The 15434-nt window shown below is 58.1% G+C and overlaps 1 protein-coding gene across 1 annotated transcript in view; it reads left to right on the top strand.

Moving 5' to 3' along the window:
• FGF18 (fibroblast growth factor 18) overlaps positions 1–14767 on the top strand; it is a 30746-nt gene extending 15979 nt beyond the window's left edge. Inside the window, exons 4-5 of the mRNA XM_037127896.2 lie at positions 7356–7462; positions 13743–14767. Coding sequence (XP_036983791.1) covers positions 7356–7462; positions 13743–14009 — 374 coding nt within the window. The 3' untranslated portion in view covers positions 14010–14767. The remainder of the gene's footprint in view (positions 1–7355; positions 7463–13742) is intronic.
• The last annotated feature ends 667 nt before the right edge of the window (positions 14768–15434 follow it).

Raw genomic sequence — 15434 nt, 5'->3', positions numbered from 1 at the left:
CGGTGTCTTCTGTCCGGCAAGGATGAGAAGGCCCCATGTCACCTGCCTCCGAGGGGTGGGTACTTAGGCCCGGGATGTGGAGGGGGCAGCCCCTTCTGACTGCCAGAAATAGGCTGCAGGGGACAGGACTCCAGTCTTCGGGGAGCAGAGCCTAGGGCCAGCTGAGTCTGCTCCCTGGGAGGGGCGGGGGTGGTACTTCCCCTTTTATAAGTCTACTGTTTGGGTATCCCTGCCTGCTTTCATTTGGAAATAGGGATTTTCTACTTGATAAAGCTGGGCTTTTTTTGTAATCCCACGTTTTGCAGTTGGCCAGCTTCCCAGGACTGGCAGTGCCCAGGCGGCCCCCAGCAGGCCGCAGAGGCGGGTGTTAGCCAGGAGGTGGCCCTCTGAGGGTGGAGCCGGTGGGCTCCACGGGGGCGGGGGGGGGTGTCCAAGCTGGAGGCCGTGGCTCTGAGTTAGCTCTCCTGTAAAGTGGGTAATTGAAGTGGGAGAATATCTTAAGGCCAAAGATTCTATCATTATTAAAACGGGAATGTTACTAACAGCTCCCTGAACTCATCACTGTCCGATGGGGCTGAGGGGTGCTGTCGCAGACTCAGGCCGAGGTCCCCTCTTCAGGAGCTGGTTCCTCGGGCTTCCAGAAGGGGCCCCGCCTCTGTTTCCCAAGAGGGTCCTGGCATGTCAGCCGCAGGTGGAAACTTCTTCGTGATTCCGACCAGTGCGGTTGGGCTGGCCACACTGGGGCTGCTGTCTCAGACCAGGTGAGGAAGGGTCTTTGGACCCTGTTGTTGGGTGTGGTCTGGTCTCCTCCCAGTCCACCCTGGGGCACCCACTCACTGGGCTCCTTCCTCAGGGCTGGGGTCCCTAAGTTCTGGTGTGACCCTGAGCCCTTCCCATTCTCTCCCTGTGCCTGGTTTCGTCACCGTTCATGGGGCCAGGGTGCAGGGTATGGGGCGCCCGGTTAGTGCTCCCGGCCTCCTAGAGGTCATCACGTGTAAGTCAGTGATTCCAGCTGTGTGCCCGCTGCTCCCGGTCACGTGGAGTCAGCCTCCCCGCTGGGCAGCCTTCCTGAGCCCCCTGCTCACCCTGTGCCTCTGAGAATGTGAGCTCCCTGAAAGCAGTGGCCTCTGTGCATGTCCCCATTTCCTCTACATGGACCCCCCGCCCTTAAGCGTTGCTGGATGAGTGAATAAAATAACTATGGGGCAACTCAGAGCACACGCAGGGGTTGGCTTATGTGGCTCTGCAGGAAGGTGTGGGGGGTGTGCCTGGGCTTTGGCCGGGCAGGTGACGAGAGGGGCAGGTGGCACCCTGGTCCCCACCACCCTCACTCTGGTACCTGCTTTAGAACAGGTTGAGCAAGGAGCAAGGCCCTTTGGGCTCACTCGTGTGATGGAGCCAGCAGGGACCCCTACTGTGTGAGCCTGACCCCCATCGTGCATTCTCAACATAGAAGCCCAGATGCGAGCCCCCGATGGCCGCCGCAGCCCCGGGCTCTCCACCAAGCTTGCTCCTGGCTGGGGGCCTTGGTGCTGGCCGTGCCCTGGACCTGGGAATGCTCCTCTCCCAGCTATCCTTACGGCTTCTGCTCACTCGTCCCCTTATCGGAGAGTTCCCCCTCTGTCCCCTCGTGCGCACGTTTCTCTTCCTAGCACTTACCGCTGCCTGACATTCTGTTCTGTGTTTGGTTCTTCACTGTGTCTCTTACTGTAACGCAGACTCCTTGAGGGTAGGGCTTGTGTCTGTTTTGTTCACCAAGGGGTCCCCGGGCACAGAGCTGGCCATAGACAGGTACCCACCTTAAGGTACCAACCCAGGTGTGCTCCCAAGGAGTGCCGAGGGCATCACTCCCCCAGGGGCAAGCATCAGCACACAGTAGGTCCTCCCTTCACCCTCCTGGCCAGTCAGCCTCCTTCTGTCCAACAAACTCAGCTTCCCCCAGGAGCTCTCCCGGCTGGGAGGGGTGCTTACTTCTGAGGTTAACCCCCTGCCCGCTGAGCTCGGGTCTCACGCATTCTGTCCCCAGAGGCTTGGCCACCCACACCTTGCCTCCACTGGAGCTCCAGCGAGGATTAAATACAGCTCTGGATCAATCCTATTGATTCTTTCCCTCCTCCCTTCCGGCGAGCCCACGTGGCCTGCCCTTGTCCTGGGGGATTCTAGGAGAAAGGGGACCGTGGGCCCCTTTAGAGACACGCCACAGAGTGTATGGGTGTGTGTGCATGCGCACACAGTCAGTGATGCCGAAACATCTCCAGGAAGGATCCCTCCCCCCCCCCCACGGCTCCCCCTTCGTCTGGACCTGGTCCACCTGCACAGGGGAGGGGGCAGTGCTGTTCCAGCGTGCCCACCTTTGTCTTTGTGGCAAGGACGTTTCCTCGCTGGAAGGATACCGTCTGGAGAGTGGCCAGCAGCACTGTCAGCAATGCTGGGCCCGGGTGCAAGGGGCTCTGCGCCCTGCCCCCTGCGCCTGGCTCCCACTGCCCCGCGCCCTGCCCCCTGCTCCTGGCTCCCGCTGCCCCTGCCCACGTGCTTGAAGGTCTTGGGGGGGTTTCCCGGAGGCTTGGCAGGTCGGGGTGGGAAGACACCCGTTCTCCAGCTTTGTGTTCTCTGCCCACTCTCCCCGGGTCCTGTGTCCAGTGTCTCTCTTTGTACACGTCCCTCTGGTTCTCCGGCGGCTGCGAACCAAGGCCTTCAAACAGAAGCCTTGGGAGTGAGGCCCAGCTAGGGAAGCACTGGAACCAGCCATTCAGTCCGTCAGTCAATGAATCAGTGTCACTTCTCTGTGCAGTCACAGGTAGCCACATCTGTCCTGCTCTGCCTGCCTTGGACTCTCTGTCTCAGACTAGCAATGGAGTTCCTCTGCCGGTGTCCAGGCCCCGGCCCCACTGTGTGATTCCGGCTGGTAACAGCTCGGTGCCTCAGTGTTTTCATCTGTAAAATGGGCGCAACAGGGCCCACCCCACAGGGTTGCGATGAGGGACTAGCGAGACATTGCAATTCAGACCCCCAGCACGCAGTGCCTGGCCGAGGGCGAGTGCTCAGATAAGGCTTCGCTGTGAGTTTCTTAATGATCATTGTTACTCCTTGTATTTGAGAGGAGTGGGTGGAGGGGGAGAGGGGGGAGCCTGTGTTTTTTATAGAAAGGGCTTTCTTGCCAGTTCCTTTCTTTTTCTCTCTTTTCCCTTTTCCGTTTTCTTCTCTGGAAGCTGCCGGAGCCACTGGGTCCTTGAGCTCCTGGCCCCCAGTCGCAGGCAGGGCTGGGCCCTGCTCCGGACTGAGCCCAGTGAGATGGGACTCTGCGGATTTTCCTCTCAGGGGCCTGGATGGCAGCCCCCTACCCCCGAATCCTGTACTCACTCCCCCTCGGGTTCCTGTGGCTTTTCCTTCCCTCCACTGGGTCTGAGGCCACTGCTGCCTCTCTGGCTGCGGTTTGAGCCTTGGGTGCTCCCAAGGGTCCCCCATCTTCCAGTGACCATGAGGGGACCCCTCCCTGCTCGAGGGCATTGCAAGTGGAGCTAGGAGGGATGGCCCTGTGGCTTTGGCTCTGTGGGCTGCTCTGCTGATAGTAGACTCTGCCTTAAGAAAGTGAGGTCAAAGCAAAGACCTCTGCTGCCCGCCTTTGGCATTCACTTGCTCCCTCAGAAAAAGGGGTGGGCATAGAGGAAAGGGGAGATGGGGGAGGGGTAGACAGGCTGACCCCAAGACTTCTGGGCTCTTCTTGCCTGGGTTTGAATCCTGCCTGGGTTTGAGCTCCATCACCGGGTGATCTTGGGACTCAGTTTTCTGACCTGTAAAATAGGGATGATAACCTCAGTCCAAACCTCAAGCATTGCTGTAAGGATCCAGCGAGGTAGCGCGTGTCAGGTAGACTGTGCCCAGCATGTCACGAGCTCTAGATACGTGACTGAGTGACTGAGACTTCCTAGAGGAGCTGAACCAAACGAGGCCTTGGGGTCACCTAGTCCTGGCCCAGAGAGGGACGGGGTCTTTTCCTCTGTCACAGAGCAAGTCAGAAAATGGGATTGTAATTGGAGGCTGGGGATGGGTGGGTGGGGGCTCAGAATCTGGGGGTGGCAGGAGGGACCGCACCAGGGGGGAGCAGAGTGGCCGAACACAGGGGCCGTGGAACCAGACTCTCTGGCCGAGCCGTGGCCCTGGGCTGGCCTGCGGTGTCCCTGTGGGCACGCCTCTTCTCCTCCCTGCGTCTCATTTCCTTTAGTGTGTCCCTCATGAGGCCATTTCAGCATGTAGTACAGTGTCCTGGTTGGTCATTTACTGTGAGCCAGGGGCGGGCTAGCACTGGGAACCACCACGGGTAAGATGGGCTGGACTCTGCCCTCCTGGGGCTCACCTGCCGGTAAACAGAGGCAGACAATACAAAAGGTAGCAAGTAAGGAGTCTGGAGAAAAGCTGTGAGGTCAATGGAGCAGGCGGTGGGTGGTGCTGGAGGCAGGAGGCTGGTACGGCGCTGGGCAGCGTGGCTGGGGACGGTCAGCGGCCCCAGGTTTTGTACCCTGGATGGGTCCCTGTGAAGAGGCTGGATTTTCAGTGGGTCGGAGGTCCTAGGAGGCTCTCAGCAAGGATCCCTCTGGCTGACGCATTGGGGAGACTGGGAGACTGGTGAGGGGCAAGATTTGGGCGTTGGGGGGAGGCTGTTGAACTGTGAAAACCGGAGGGGCCGTCAGGGCGGTGAGGAGGTCTGCTGAGGAGTGGGGTGAGATAATGTCAACGCCTCCTCCTGCCTGGCCTGGTGTGCGCCCGGGAGCAGACCAGGGCCCAGATGCATCCTGGGGGCTCGGGCCTTGCATCTTGGGGTTGGTGGGGGTTGGGGGGGAGTAGCATGATGCTAAGGATCAGGCAGGCTCCGGGGAAAACCTGGCCTGGGTAGGTGTGGTCTCTCTCTCTCTCTCTCTCTCTTTCACTCTCTCTCTGAGAACTGCTGCTGCTATTACTCCCCAAAGACTTTACATAATTCTGGCCCGGCTCCCTCCTCATTATGTCATGCACGGAGTGGAGTGGAGGTCAGTCCGTGGCTCGCCGTGTTCGGGGGAGAGCAGACTTCTGGCTCCCCGGGCATGGCAGCCGGCATAGACCCTCCCCACCCCAGGGTGGGGGTGGCTCAGCTGGCGGGGGTGGAGGTGCAGTCCAGCCCCAGGCCCTTTGGACGCTCCCCGTGGTGGGCCGTGGCCCATGGTGGCAGGGGGCTGTGCTTTGAGCCACGTCTCCCAGAGCTGGGGGTCCTCATCCGGGAGCCGGGGCTGTCTCCCCCTGGGAGTCACTTGGGGTTGCCTGGGCCCCAGCCCGGTGGTCTCATCTCCTTACAGCGTCCCCTCCCTACCCCTGTCCCAGACCTTGCCCCCAATCTCAGGGAGACTCAGAATAGGGTGGAGCCCCGCTCTGCGTAGGTAGGAAAACCGAGGCTCACGGTGGGGCGTAGAGGCCACACAGCCCGGGGTGGCGGACACCAGAAACAGAACCAGACCCCTGAGTCCCAGCCCAAGGCCCTTCCCGGTGTGGGGGCCTCCTGCAAGCCCAGGGGTGCTGCGGAAGTTCAGGTCAGAGGGTACCCAGGCCTTGAAGGCAAGTTCCACGCACCTCTGATTGTTGTGTATCTCTTTTTCTTTTGGGAAAAACAGCTTTGCTTTGCAGGTAGGAACTTGAACAACAGTCCAGGTTTCCCCCGCCCCGCCCCTGAGGACAGGTGCTAGGCCCTTTCCTGCCTCATTCTGTGTGATCCTCACACTAACCTGAAGACCATGGATGGTGTCCCCCATTTTACTGGTGAGGAAGCTGAGGCTGGAGGTCACACCGCTGGGCCAGGGGCTCAGACCCAGGGCTGTGCACGGCAAAGCTCTCCCCTTCCCTGACACGTGCTGCCTCCGTCTGAAGCTCTGGGGGTGGCAGACCCCCCTGAGCCCACATCCCCATGCTGGGAGGGGGGGGCCTGAGCTGTGAGGGGTGGTGGGGAGCCAGTCCCAGAGCTTCCAGGATGTTCGGTCCTGGGTTCCAGGGGACCGAGCTACCACAGAGAGTCATAGGGTGGTTGGATTAAGGGGAGCAGGGGGGAGGGGCGCCCGTACCCCCATCTCAGCATCGGCTCAGGTTCCTGACTCAGTGCTGACTAGGGTTGGGGGAAGGTGGAAGGAAGAATGTGCCTGCCCCCTTGTTTCTAGAATTACTAAATTCTTGTTAGATCTTTAAATTTTATGTAAATTCTTCTCTTTTTTCCGTGGAAAGGTGGGGTATCATATTTTAATTAGTAGTGGTGTCAAAGGAGAGCTCGATTAATGACTGGAAATCCTGCTTTCCAGATGGTTCTAATTTTCACAGCAGGGCACCGGGGTATATATTTTTCATTTTTTTTTAATTAAAATCATACCTAGTGTATTTTAGGGGCGCTGAGCTCCACTCTTTGTGGCTCCAAGGACACTGTATTTGGGGCTATGATTTTGTTATGGAGAAGCAACTCCCTTGTCACCGAAATTAAAATTCTGCGGGTGAGGGAGGGGCAGGTGCTGGGGAGCAAAGGGTCAGGGAGGGGGGCGGCGAGAGTGGGAGGGTCACGGCGCAGAAGAACAGGGAGGGGCTGCGGGGGAGGGGGCCAGGTGAGTGCGCTCAGGACCAGACGGGGGAGAGAGGACAGTCGCCCTTTGGCCATTTGGTGTCCTTGCTCAGTCAGGGCTTTGGCCGATCAGCTCTGGACACCCCGATCCTGCGAAACATGGATGGTAGCGGGAGGTCTCCTGCCCAGGACAGGGGGTGCTGGGCCCCGACTGGAACTTCCGGACTCCAGGGAGTTAGTTACCTTTCCGCCTGGTGACCTTGGTGGAGGAAGGTGAAATTCTGAAGACAGCCTTCCCTCCCCTGGCTTTCGAGTGGCAAAAGTGGAGAGGTGGGCGGGGACGGGCCTCTGCTGTCCCTCAAGGCAAGGTGCACACGCGTGAGTGTGTGTGCCTGAGTGTGTGTGTGCCCGTGAGAACTCCTATGCATATGTCTGTGCCCTTATTTCAGAGACGGCTGCTTCTCTGAAGTTATATGTATGGCTCTCTGCCCTGCTTTGTTTGGGGAATGGAGTTGAGGGGCTGGGGGAGGCGGGTGAGGAAGGGAGGGGACACCCTGCTTGGTATTTGGTCACAGCGAAAGAACCTCCTCCTGGATGGAGCCATCTGGGTCCCGAGTGGAGTCAAGCTGGGGCGTAGGGAACAGGTGGGGACAGCTTCCTGGTCCCTGCCTGAGAGGCAGGGTGCTCTACGGGGACCTGGCAGAGGCCTCTCCTGTGCCTGATCTGGCGGCGGGGGGCGCCCAGGGACACGGTCAAACAGCCTGTCTTTTTCTGCTTCTGCCTTTCGAAGCCCAGCTCCTAGTGGAGACCGACACCTTCGGTAGTCAAGTCCGGATCAAGGGCAAGGAGACGGAGTTCTACCTGTGTATGAACCGGAAGGGCAAGCTCGTGGGGAAGGTGAGTGCCGGTCTGGGGTTCTGGGGGACTCGGGCGGGTCCCCTCTGGCAGCTCCGTGTAGCTGGGACAGCGAGCCCAGGGCCATGGCAGCCCTCAGCGGAAACGTGTGTGAGATTCCGGCAGCAGTCCCTCCTTTTGCCCCCTTCCTGTCTGCCCACGCCCACAGCCTGCCAGGCCGGGTTATCTGTGTTGGTATTATCGTGACTGTGACTTTGGGGAGAACGCAGGGCCCTGGATCTCTTGGTAGATATGGAACTCTAGCTGGTTGGGAGGTGGGGTTCTGGGGCTCCCCACCACGGCCTGTGTACACCTGATGTCTGGGGACAGGGAAGCAGCCGGCCGAGGGCCGGGCTGAGGCGTTGTTTTAACAATCGCCAGGCTCCGGAACTCGGCCGCCTTGTCAGCGCTGGGCCTCACGGTTCTAGCGTTTCAGGAAGATTTTATTACTCTGGAACGGGCAAGAGAGCTGAATGTAACAAATTAGGGCAGGGGCGGAGGTGTGGCCAGGTGGACCCGCGTGCCAGGGGCTCTGAGCCTCCACCAACGCTGCGTCTCAGTGACCCCCCCTTTCTCCTGGGTGTGCTTGTGTGTGAAGCTTGCACGCTCGGTGCCTCTGGGACTTCCGGTGGAAGTTGCTGGCAGTGCCTCTGTTGGATCATGTCTGTGTCCCCTTCTTTCTGCAGGGGTCCCTCCTCACTTCTGTGTCTGACTTGGACCCTGGAAGGGGGGGAGGTAGGGGGGAGGGAAAGGGGGCAGGGGGCGGGGCTTCTTCTCGTGGGACAGGTGAAGTGGGTGCTGGGTGGAGATTAGACCCAGATTCCAAGAAGAATGGTGTCTTTGGCTTGGGGGCAAGGCCCTGGCTGATTATTACACATCTATTACACCTCATTGGTGGGGAGGGGGGAGGTTACCCCAACCTTGTTTAAACCACGTTTTTGATTTCCTGACTTTTCAACGCATTCCTCTTTCTTCTGCCATACCTGAGTGGCTGGGGCAGTGTAACAGGCCAGGGGTTGGAGCCCAGGTATTGCCACCTATTGTGAATAATAATGGGGCTACTGGCTTCTGTTAATTGAGCACCTACTTTCTGCTAGATGCTCCCGCATAATCCCAGGAGGTTGGTACCTCTGCCATCCCCATTTCACAGATGTGAAAGCTGAGGCCTAGCGGGCCCCAGGCACTCGTCCCAGGTCCCACACTCGAGCTGGGCTGGATGCAAAACCCAGTTTGGAAGGCAAAGATTCCAGCTGAGCTGCCTACACCAACGACAGCTTCTCAAAAGAGCAAACAAAATGGTAATACGTCGCGCGGCTCGGGGACGACGAGTGGTTTCAATTAGTGATTCACTTTCCGCAGGGTCTGGGACAGGGGGGCGGCGGCGGGTGGGCGCGGGTCCCCTGGCCTGGCCGGGAGTTTCCTGTGCCGCGCAGCCGCCCCGTGTCGGGCGCTTTGTTCTCCTGCCCGGCCCGGGCCGTCTCCCAGGCCCAACCTGCTCGCAGTTGTATGCTCGGCCTTCTTTTTCCCCCCCTGTTGGAAGGAGGGCCGCAGGGCAGCCTGCCGTGCCCAGTGCCTGCGCTCCCCTCCCTCCCGTCTGCGCGGTTCCCGGCATCTTGACCCCGGGGAGGGCCGTCCTGGGGTCAAAAGAGCAGCCCCATCCCCTTGGGCCCTTCGCCGCCACCCGCCTGCCCGCCCGCCGGCTGGCCGCTGAGTCACCGCTTCCACAGGAGCCGGCTCCGATTTCCTGCCCCCTCGCCCTCTCTCCCGTCATTAATATTGGGGACGGTTCAGCTGGAGGCGACCCGAGGCTCAGCGCCGTCAGGGAGGACCGCCCCCTCGCTGCAGCCACCCCCCACCCCGCCCCCCCGTTTTCGCCCTCCAGGCTTCCGTCTTCTGGTCAGGCCTCAGGACCTCGGAGGGCACCCCCCCAAATTCACCTGTCCCGACTTTGCCAGCAGCTGGGCCCCCTGTTGGCCTCTGCCCAACCCAGGGCCCCTCACTCTCTCTGGCTTCTGCAGTGGACGCTGGGGGCCCAGGGTGGCTGTTGTTCGGCTGCCCTGATGTCACAGGCTCCCGGCCTGAGACACAAGTGGCAGACCCCTGGCACTGCCCAGCAGCAGTCCCCGAGGTCCCGTCCACACTGTGCCCTCCATCGGGGCTGCCCTTCCCTCACCCCTCTGCCTGGTGCCCTTGATCATCCTTTCACACCCTCTTGCTTCTCTGACCCCCTCAGTCCCCCACCCACCTGGGAGCCCCCAGCCGCTCACACAGCCCACCGCTGCGGGTCCGCTCCCCTGGGTCGTCACTCTGTCCCCAGACCTACATTCCCTGCTAGGCCGAGAGTTCATCAGGACAGATTCTCAATCCTTCTCTCTGTGTTCCGTTCACCTGCCCCAAAGTCTGCAAGGGCACCAAGAAAAGGAAGTGTGGTGATTGTTTTCTGAGGCTTCACTCTTAACCTGCAGCTGGCATTGTGCACATCAGGCCGGGGAGTCCAAGCCCCTGACCTCCCCATGCCTCAGTGTCCTCACCTGTAAAATGGGAGCAAAAATGCTGGCACTCAGAGGCACTTACTCGTTCAATGCTGGTCCCCTTCCCCTTGGAAACCAGATCGCTGAGTCCCTCCGCCACCTGTGGGCACCCTTGGCCTTGGCCGAGGCTCTGGCTCCTTGGCAATGGCTCAATGGGATGGCTTTCTTGGGCAGTCTCGACCCTGGGTGCCAAACCGGCCACAGATGGGCATGTTGCTGAACCCTAGCAGGTCCTTTCCAGGTACCCCCGGCCCTCGGCTGTCGCCACACCCCTGCTGCTTTGTGCCAGTCCAGTGCCCCAGCCCTGTGCTGAGCCCCTCCCTTCCTCTCTGGACCCCACAACGGTCTGGCCCAGGAGGTACTGCTTCCTTTCATTCCACAGTCGTTGAGTGTGTGCACTACATACGAAGCAATTTCCCCCCATCTCTGGAGACTCATCCCAGATGGTTGTCTTCTCATCTGTCCCCTCCGGAGTGGTCACTGGTGAGGTCCTCTGTGCGGCGGCAGCGGGAGGGGGCTGCCCACCACCACATCTTTGGGAAGGGCCGCTTTGGTTGTAAGTGACTGCCACCCAACTCAAAGTGCCAAAGAGGAAAAGTTGGCCTGTGTAACTAAAAACATCCAGAGGGGCTCTCTAGTGTCAGGTAAGACTGGCTCTCTCTCGGGGCCTGAATGATGTGCTCAGGATTCAGCCTTCACGTCACATGGAAGGAGCTGGATTCCAGTTTGGACAGAGGGAGGTTGGAGTGGTCGTGGGGGAGATGGCCCAATTCCAGGTCCCCGGGATTCTGGGAGGAGAGAGTCACTCCTTCCCTAAATCTTGCTCATCGTCCGCCTGGCCTGAACCAACTGAGTCAGTGCTGCTGAGATTTAAAAACCCCCTGCAGGCCACAGCAGGGTCACAGAGGTCATCAGGAGCAAGGGCAAGGGTCAAGCCCAGGCGTGGCCTACACTGGCGTCTTATCCTCTGAGTTCCTGGGGGGATATGTGACCACCGTAGGTGGGCCCCGTGGCTCCTGAGCTCTGGGGTGTTGAGAATGGCAGCCTGAGGCCCAGCTCCCCAACCCTCTAAGTAAATCCAGACGCGTGTGAACCCCTGTGCCAGGCACCATGCTGACCCTTGCACTTTCAACAGCTTGCTTCATGCTGGTGTGGGCATGCGGGCCTGGGGAGGCGAGGTGTTTTGATGGGCAGTGCCCCACGGCCGTGCCCCGTCTCCTTGTGGGTGTGTCTGGGACTGGAGAGAGGAGAAAGAAGTGAGCTGCCGAGGCAAATGCAGGTTCAGATCCTGGCTCTGCCGGTGTCAAGCTCCATGACCTTGCATAAGCCCTGTTGCCTCCTTGAATTCTGTTTTCTTCTGCCAGGGAGAGTCTGCCTTGGTGAGTTAGAGGATTAAATGCAATAATGGGTGTGCAAGGGCTGGCATGTGGTTGGCAATTAATAAAGGCTGGATGAATGAGTAGGGAGACCACATGGGCAATGCACAGTGTGCTGGCCCTCTGCTGGCTCTGGCCCTTTCTCAGTGCCTCCGCAGGCGGGGGCTCTCCTAGCTCATGACAGTCTGGGGGTATTAGCAAAGGGTCCAGGAGGAGCCAGAGTCTGTTTCTTTCCTGTGTTGCTCCCACCATTCCTATCTCAGAACTCAAATCCATTCACCCACAGAAGCTCTGGGCACCTCTGTCTTAGGTTAAGGTCTGTACTGAACCATGAGAACAACTGAGAAGCAGTCCCGACCTCCTGATGCTCTTGGACTGTGGAGGGGGTCGGCAGATGTGGAATTGCTCTTTTAAGGGGGTAGGAGGAAGAATGGGTGCCAGGAGGGTCTAGAAGATGGAGTATGTGAACCCACTAATGCTTGGTACTTCAATGGAATATTGAAGGAAGAGGAGGAAGTGCTCAGGGAGATAGGTAGCAGTCAGGGAAGGCTTCCTAGAAGAGGTGATTGCTGAACTGAGCCTTGAAGGATAAAAGCAGTTTTCCAGGCATTTCAGGGTAGGGAAACATCATGGTGTGACCTTTGTTCCATTTGCTCTGACTGTTCCGTAGAGATGGGCCAAGGGCCCTGGACTCAAGTTGGATAGGCAGCTTCCATAATTATCCATGGGCTGCCCAGAGCCCAGAGCCCACGCCCCTCTACCCCTTTGCACATATGCTCTGGCTTCCTTCCCTGCTCGTCCCGCCAATTCTGTCCCCTGGGTCCTGCATGTGCCCCCAGGCCCTCCCCCTGCCTGCCCTGCCACCTCCTCCTCGAAAGATCTCATCCTCCAGAGAATGTTTTCTTGCCCTGCCTGTCCCTTTCTGCAAAGTTCAGCACTTTGCAGAGCCCAAGCTTGCCCTCCGCTCAAAGGTGAACGTTCCTGGAAGCTCCAGCCTGTTTTCTACTTCAAACAAAAGGCTGGAACTCGCACCTCAGTCTCCACGCACAGCCAGACCGCTGGGCTTCCAACTTGGCTGGGCATCTGTCCGTAACGAGGAGTGGGCCCAGCCTAAATTTGGAGTTGTTAGTTGGAAACTCCAGTGCTGCTAATTCAGGCCTTCCAACTTCGTGTGTTTCCCACTCTTCCCCATCGAGCAGTTCGGCTGTCTCGGGGAGGAGACTCAAAGCCTGCCGCCCACCACCTTCGGTCCAGCTCAGGCCCAAGGAGGGGAGCCAGACCTTCCCAACCGCCTGGTCCTCAGCATTAATTCAGCAGTTCCTACTGTGCGCCAGGCTCATTGAGGGGCATCATTCCTCACAAGATTTCTATGACACGGGACACTTCCTTGTTCCTGTTCTGTAAGGCGAAGAATCCGAGGTTTAGAGAGTGGGATGCACTAACCCGAAAGCTTAGAGTTGACTCAGCTCCTGAGTCTGAGTGCGGGTAGTGCGCCTTGCCCAGCATGGCCTCCAGAGTTCTCACGCGTCTGCTCGGGAGCCCGAAGCCCCTGAAGCAAGGGCACGGGCTTCGGGGTTTGGTCACGCTGACACTCTCACTCAGGGAGGCTCCCTCCTCCTGCACACCAAACACTGCAAGGCACCACATTAACTATTAACAACAATTATTATTGAACATTATATGGCGGCGTTTGAGCAGCAGTGGAGTAGCTGACTTCACGTCCGGTTTCGGGCACAGCTGTCAGAACTCCTTCCTGTTGCAAATGCTACAACTCAATCTCAGCCGCTTCCAAGGACCTGGTACGGGCCCACGTGAAAGTCAGGTGACTGCAGCTTCAGATGCAGCTAGAGGATGCGACCAGGACTTGGGTTCTTCTTCTTTTCCTCTTGGCTTTGGGCCCTCCGTGCTGGCTTTGTGGTCAAACAGGATTTCTCCTCCTGGCAGTGAAATGGCTTTGCCCTCCCTTTACTGGGTGGTCCGAGTGTAAGTCAGCTACGTTTGCAGGCATTGTTTGTACAAGGGTCTCGAGGAGCGCTGATTGGATGACTCAGGTCCCATGTCCAGCCCCGCACCAATCACAGGAAAGCATGTTTTGATTGGCTGCCTCTGGGTTTCTTGTTCTCGTGGAGTTGAGGTGGGAGCTCCTGGCTGCAGGGTGGAAAGTGGGGAACGTGTGGATTCTTGAAGGATGCGGCCCGATAAAAGAAGTGCACTTCACAGATCCAGGAAGTGAAATTGCTGAGGCCAAAGGTCGGGCTAGGCCTTCTCTCCGGTGCTGGCCCCGGGCCATGGCCGCGCACCCCTGCCTCTGCACGTAATCATGCCCCTCGCACCCCCCACGGCCCTTCTCACCTCCTTCTCCTCTCTCCCCTGTAGCCTGATGGCACCAGTAAGGAGTGTGTGTTCATTGAGAAGGTCTTGGAAAACAACTACACAGCTCTGATGTCCGCCAAGTACTCCGGCTGGTACGTGGGCTTCACCAAGAAGGGACGGCCAAGAAAGGGCCCCAAGACCCGGGAGAACCAGCAGGACGTGCATTTCATGAAACGCTACCCCAAGGGGCAGACGGAGCTGCAGAAGCCCTTCAAGTACACCACGGTGACCAAGCGGTCCCGGCGGATCCGCCCCACGCACCCTGGCTAGGCGGCCGCCCCGGACCGTGCTCACACTCCCAGAGAACTACATCAAAGGAATATTTTTACATGAAAAATAAGGAAGAAGCTCTATTTTTGTACATTGTTTCAAAGAAGACAAAAACTGAACCAAAACTCTTGGGGGAGGGGGAACGGTAAGGACCTTATGGTTGACCCCAAACCCCCTACGACCAAGACTCATCCAGAGAGACGTTGTCAGCACAGAGGTGCCCGTCTCTCTCTCAGAACAGACAACTCTCAGCTCGTCCCCAGAGGAGGACTTGAATGAGGAACACGACACTCTGAGAAACCAAAGTCCTTTTTTCCCAAAGGTTCTGAAAGCAAAAGGAAAAAAGCAAAAAAAAAAAAAAAAAAGCAGAAAAAAGTAGTACCCGCCCCCCGTGGAACGCCCCCTCTTTCCCAATCTCCCGTCCTTGCCCCAGACACTCCAACAAAAATCGCTCTCTGGTTTGCAGTCATTTATTTATTGTCCGCTGCAAGCTGTCCCGAGACACCGCGCAGGGAAGGCGTGCCCCTCGGAATTCTCGGCGCCTCGACCTCCGACGACAGACGGCCTCGTCCAATCACGGTGACCCTGCCTTGCTCGCAGCCTGCAGGATGCTGCTATCGACCTTCCGTGACTCACGTGACCTAGCACACCAATGATAAGGGAATATTTTAAAACCAGCTATATTATATATATTATATATATAAGCTATTTATTTCACCTCTCTGTATATTGCAGTTTCATGAACCAAGTATTACTGCCTCAACCATTAAAAACAATCGACAAATTATTTAAAAAACCCACGAGGCATTGAGTGGTGGCCGGGGGCAGGGTGGCGGCCCCCTTCCTGTGTTGTTCTTCCTGGTCTTTGCGCTGAGAGCTGGGACCTTGCTCATTCATTCGCTCACTCATTCATTCGACACCTGCTATGCTCCAGGTACTACAGATGCAGCCTTAAACGTAGCAGATGGCAGTCCTAGCCTGCAGAGAGATTACATTCCCATGAGTCATTGATTTGATGATTTCTTCGGTTGTTGTACGGTGACACACGTGCCCTGCCTTGGCATTTCTGGGTGCCAAGGCTCTCTTCAAGGCACTGGAGGTTTACCAAACATCACAAGAAAAAAAAAATCCCCGCCCACGGGGGACTTCACTTACAGGAGCTCATGGCTTCATTGATTGATGCATTCACTTATTCAATGTCTATTTAGTAAGCTCCTCCTAAGTGCCAGGCACTCCTACGGGCTGGGAATTCACCACAGACCCAAACAGACCAAAAGCAATCAGGCTCCAGGGAGCTCGCCTTCTAGGGATTCCCGATTGAGTCATTCATAGAGTCCCCTCTAGCTTTTGCCAGGTACAGGCTGGTGGTCCCTGCTCTCATCCTTCTGATGGCAGAAACCAGGTAGGTGGGGACCTGGTGGTGCT

Source organism: Artibeus jamaicensis, unplaced genomic scaffold (assembly GCF_021234435.1).
Source record: "Artibeus jamaicensis isolate MK-2021 breed Jamaican fruit bat unplaced genomic scaffold, CSHL_Jam_final scaffold_3151, whole genome shotgun sequence".
NCBI classification, from domain to species: domain Eukaryota; kingdom Metazoa; phylum Chordata; class Mammalia; order Chiroptera; family Phyllostomidae; genus Artibeus; species Artibeus jamaicensis.
The sequence above is the reverse complement of the archived record's forward strand: the minus strand, read 5'-3'. Positions and strand labels throughout refer to the sequence as shown.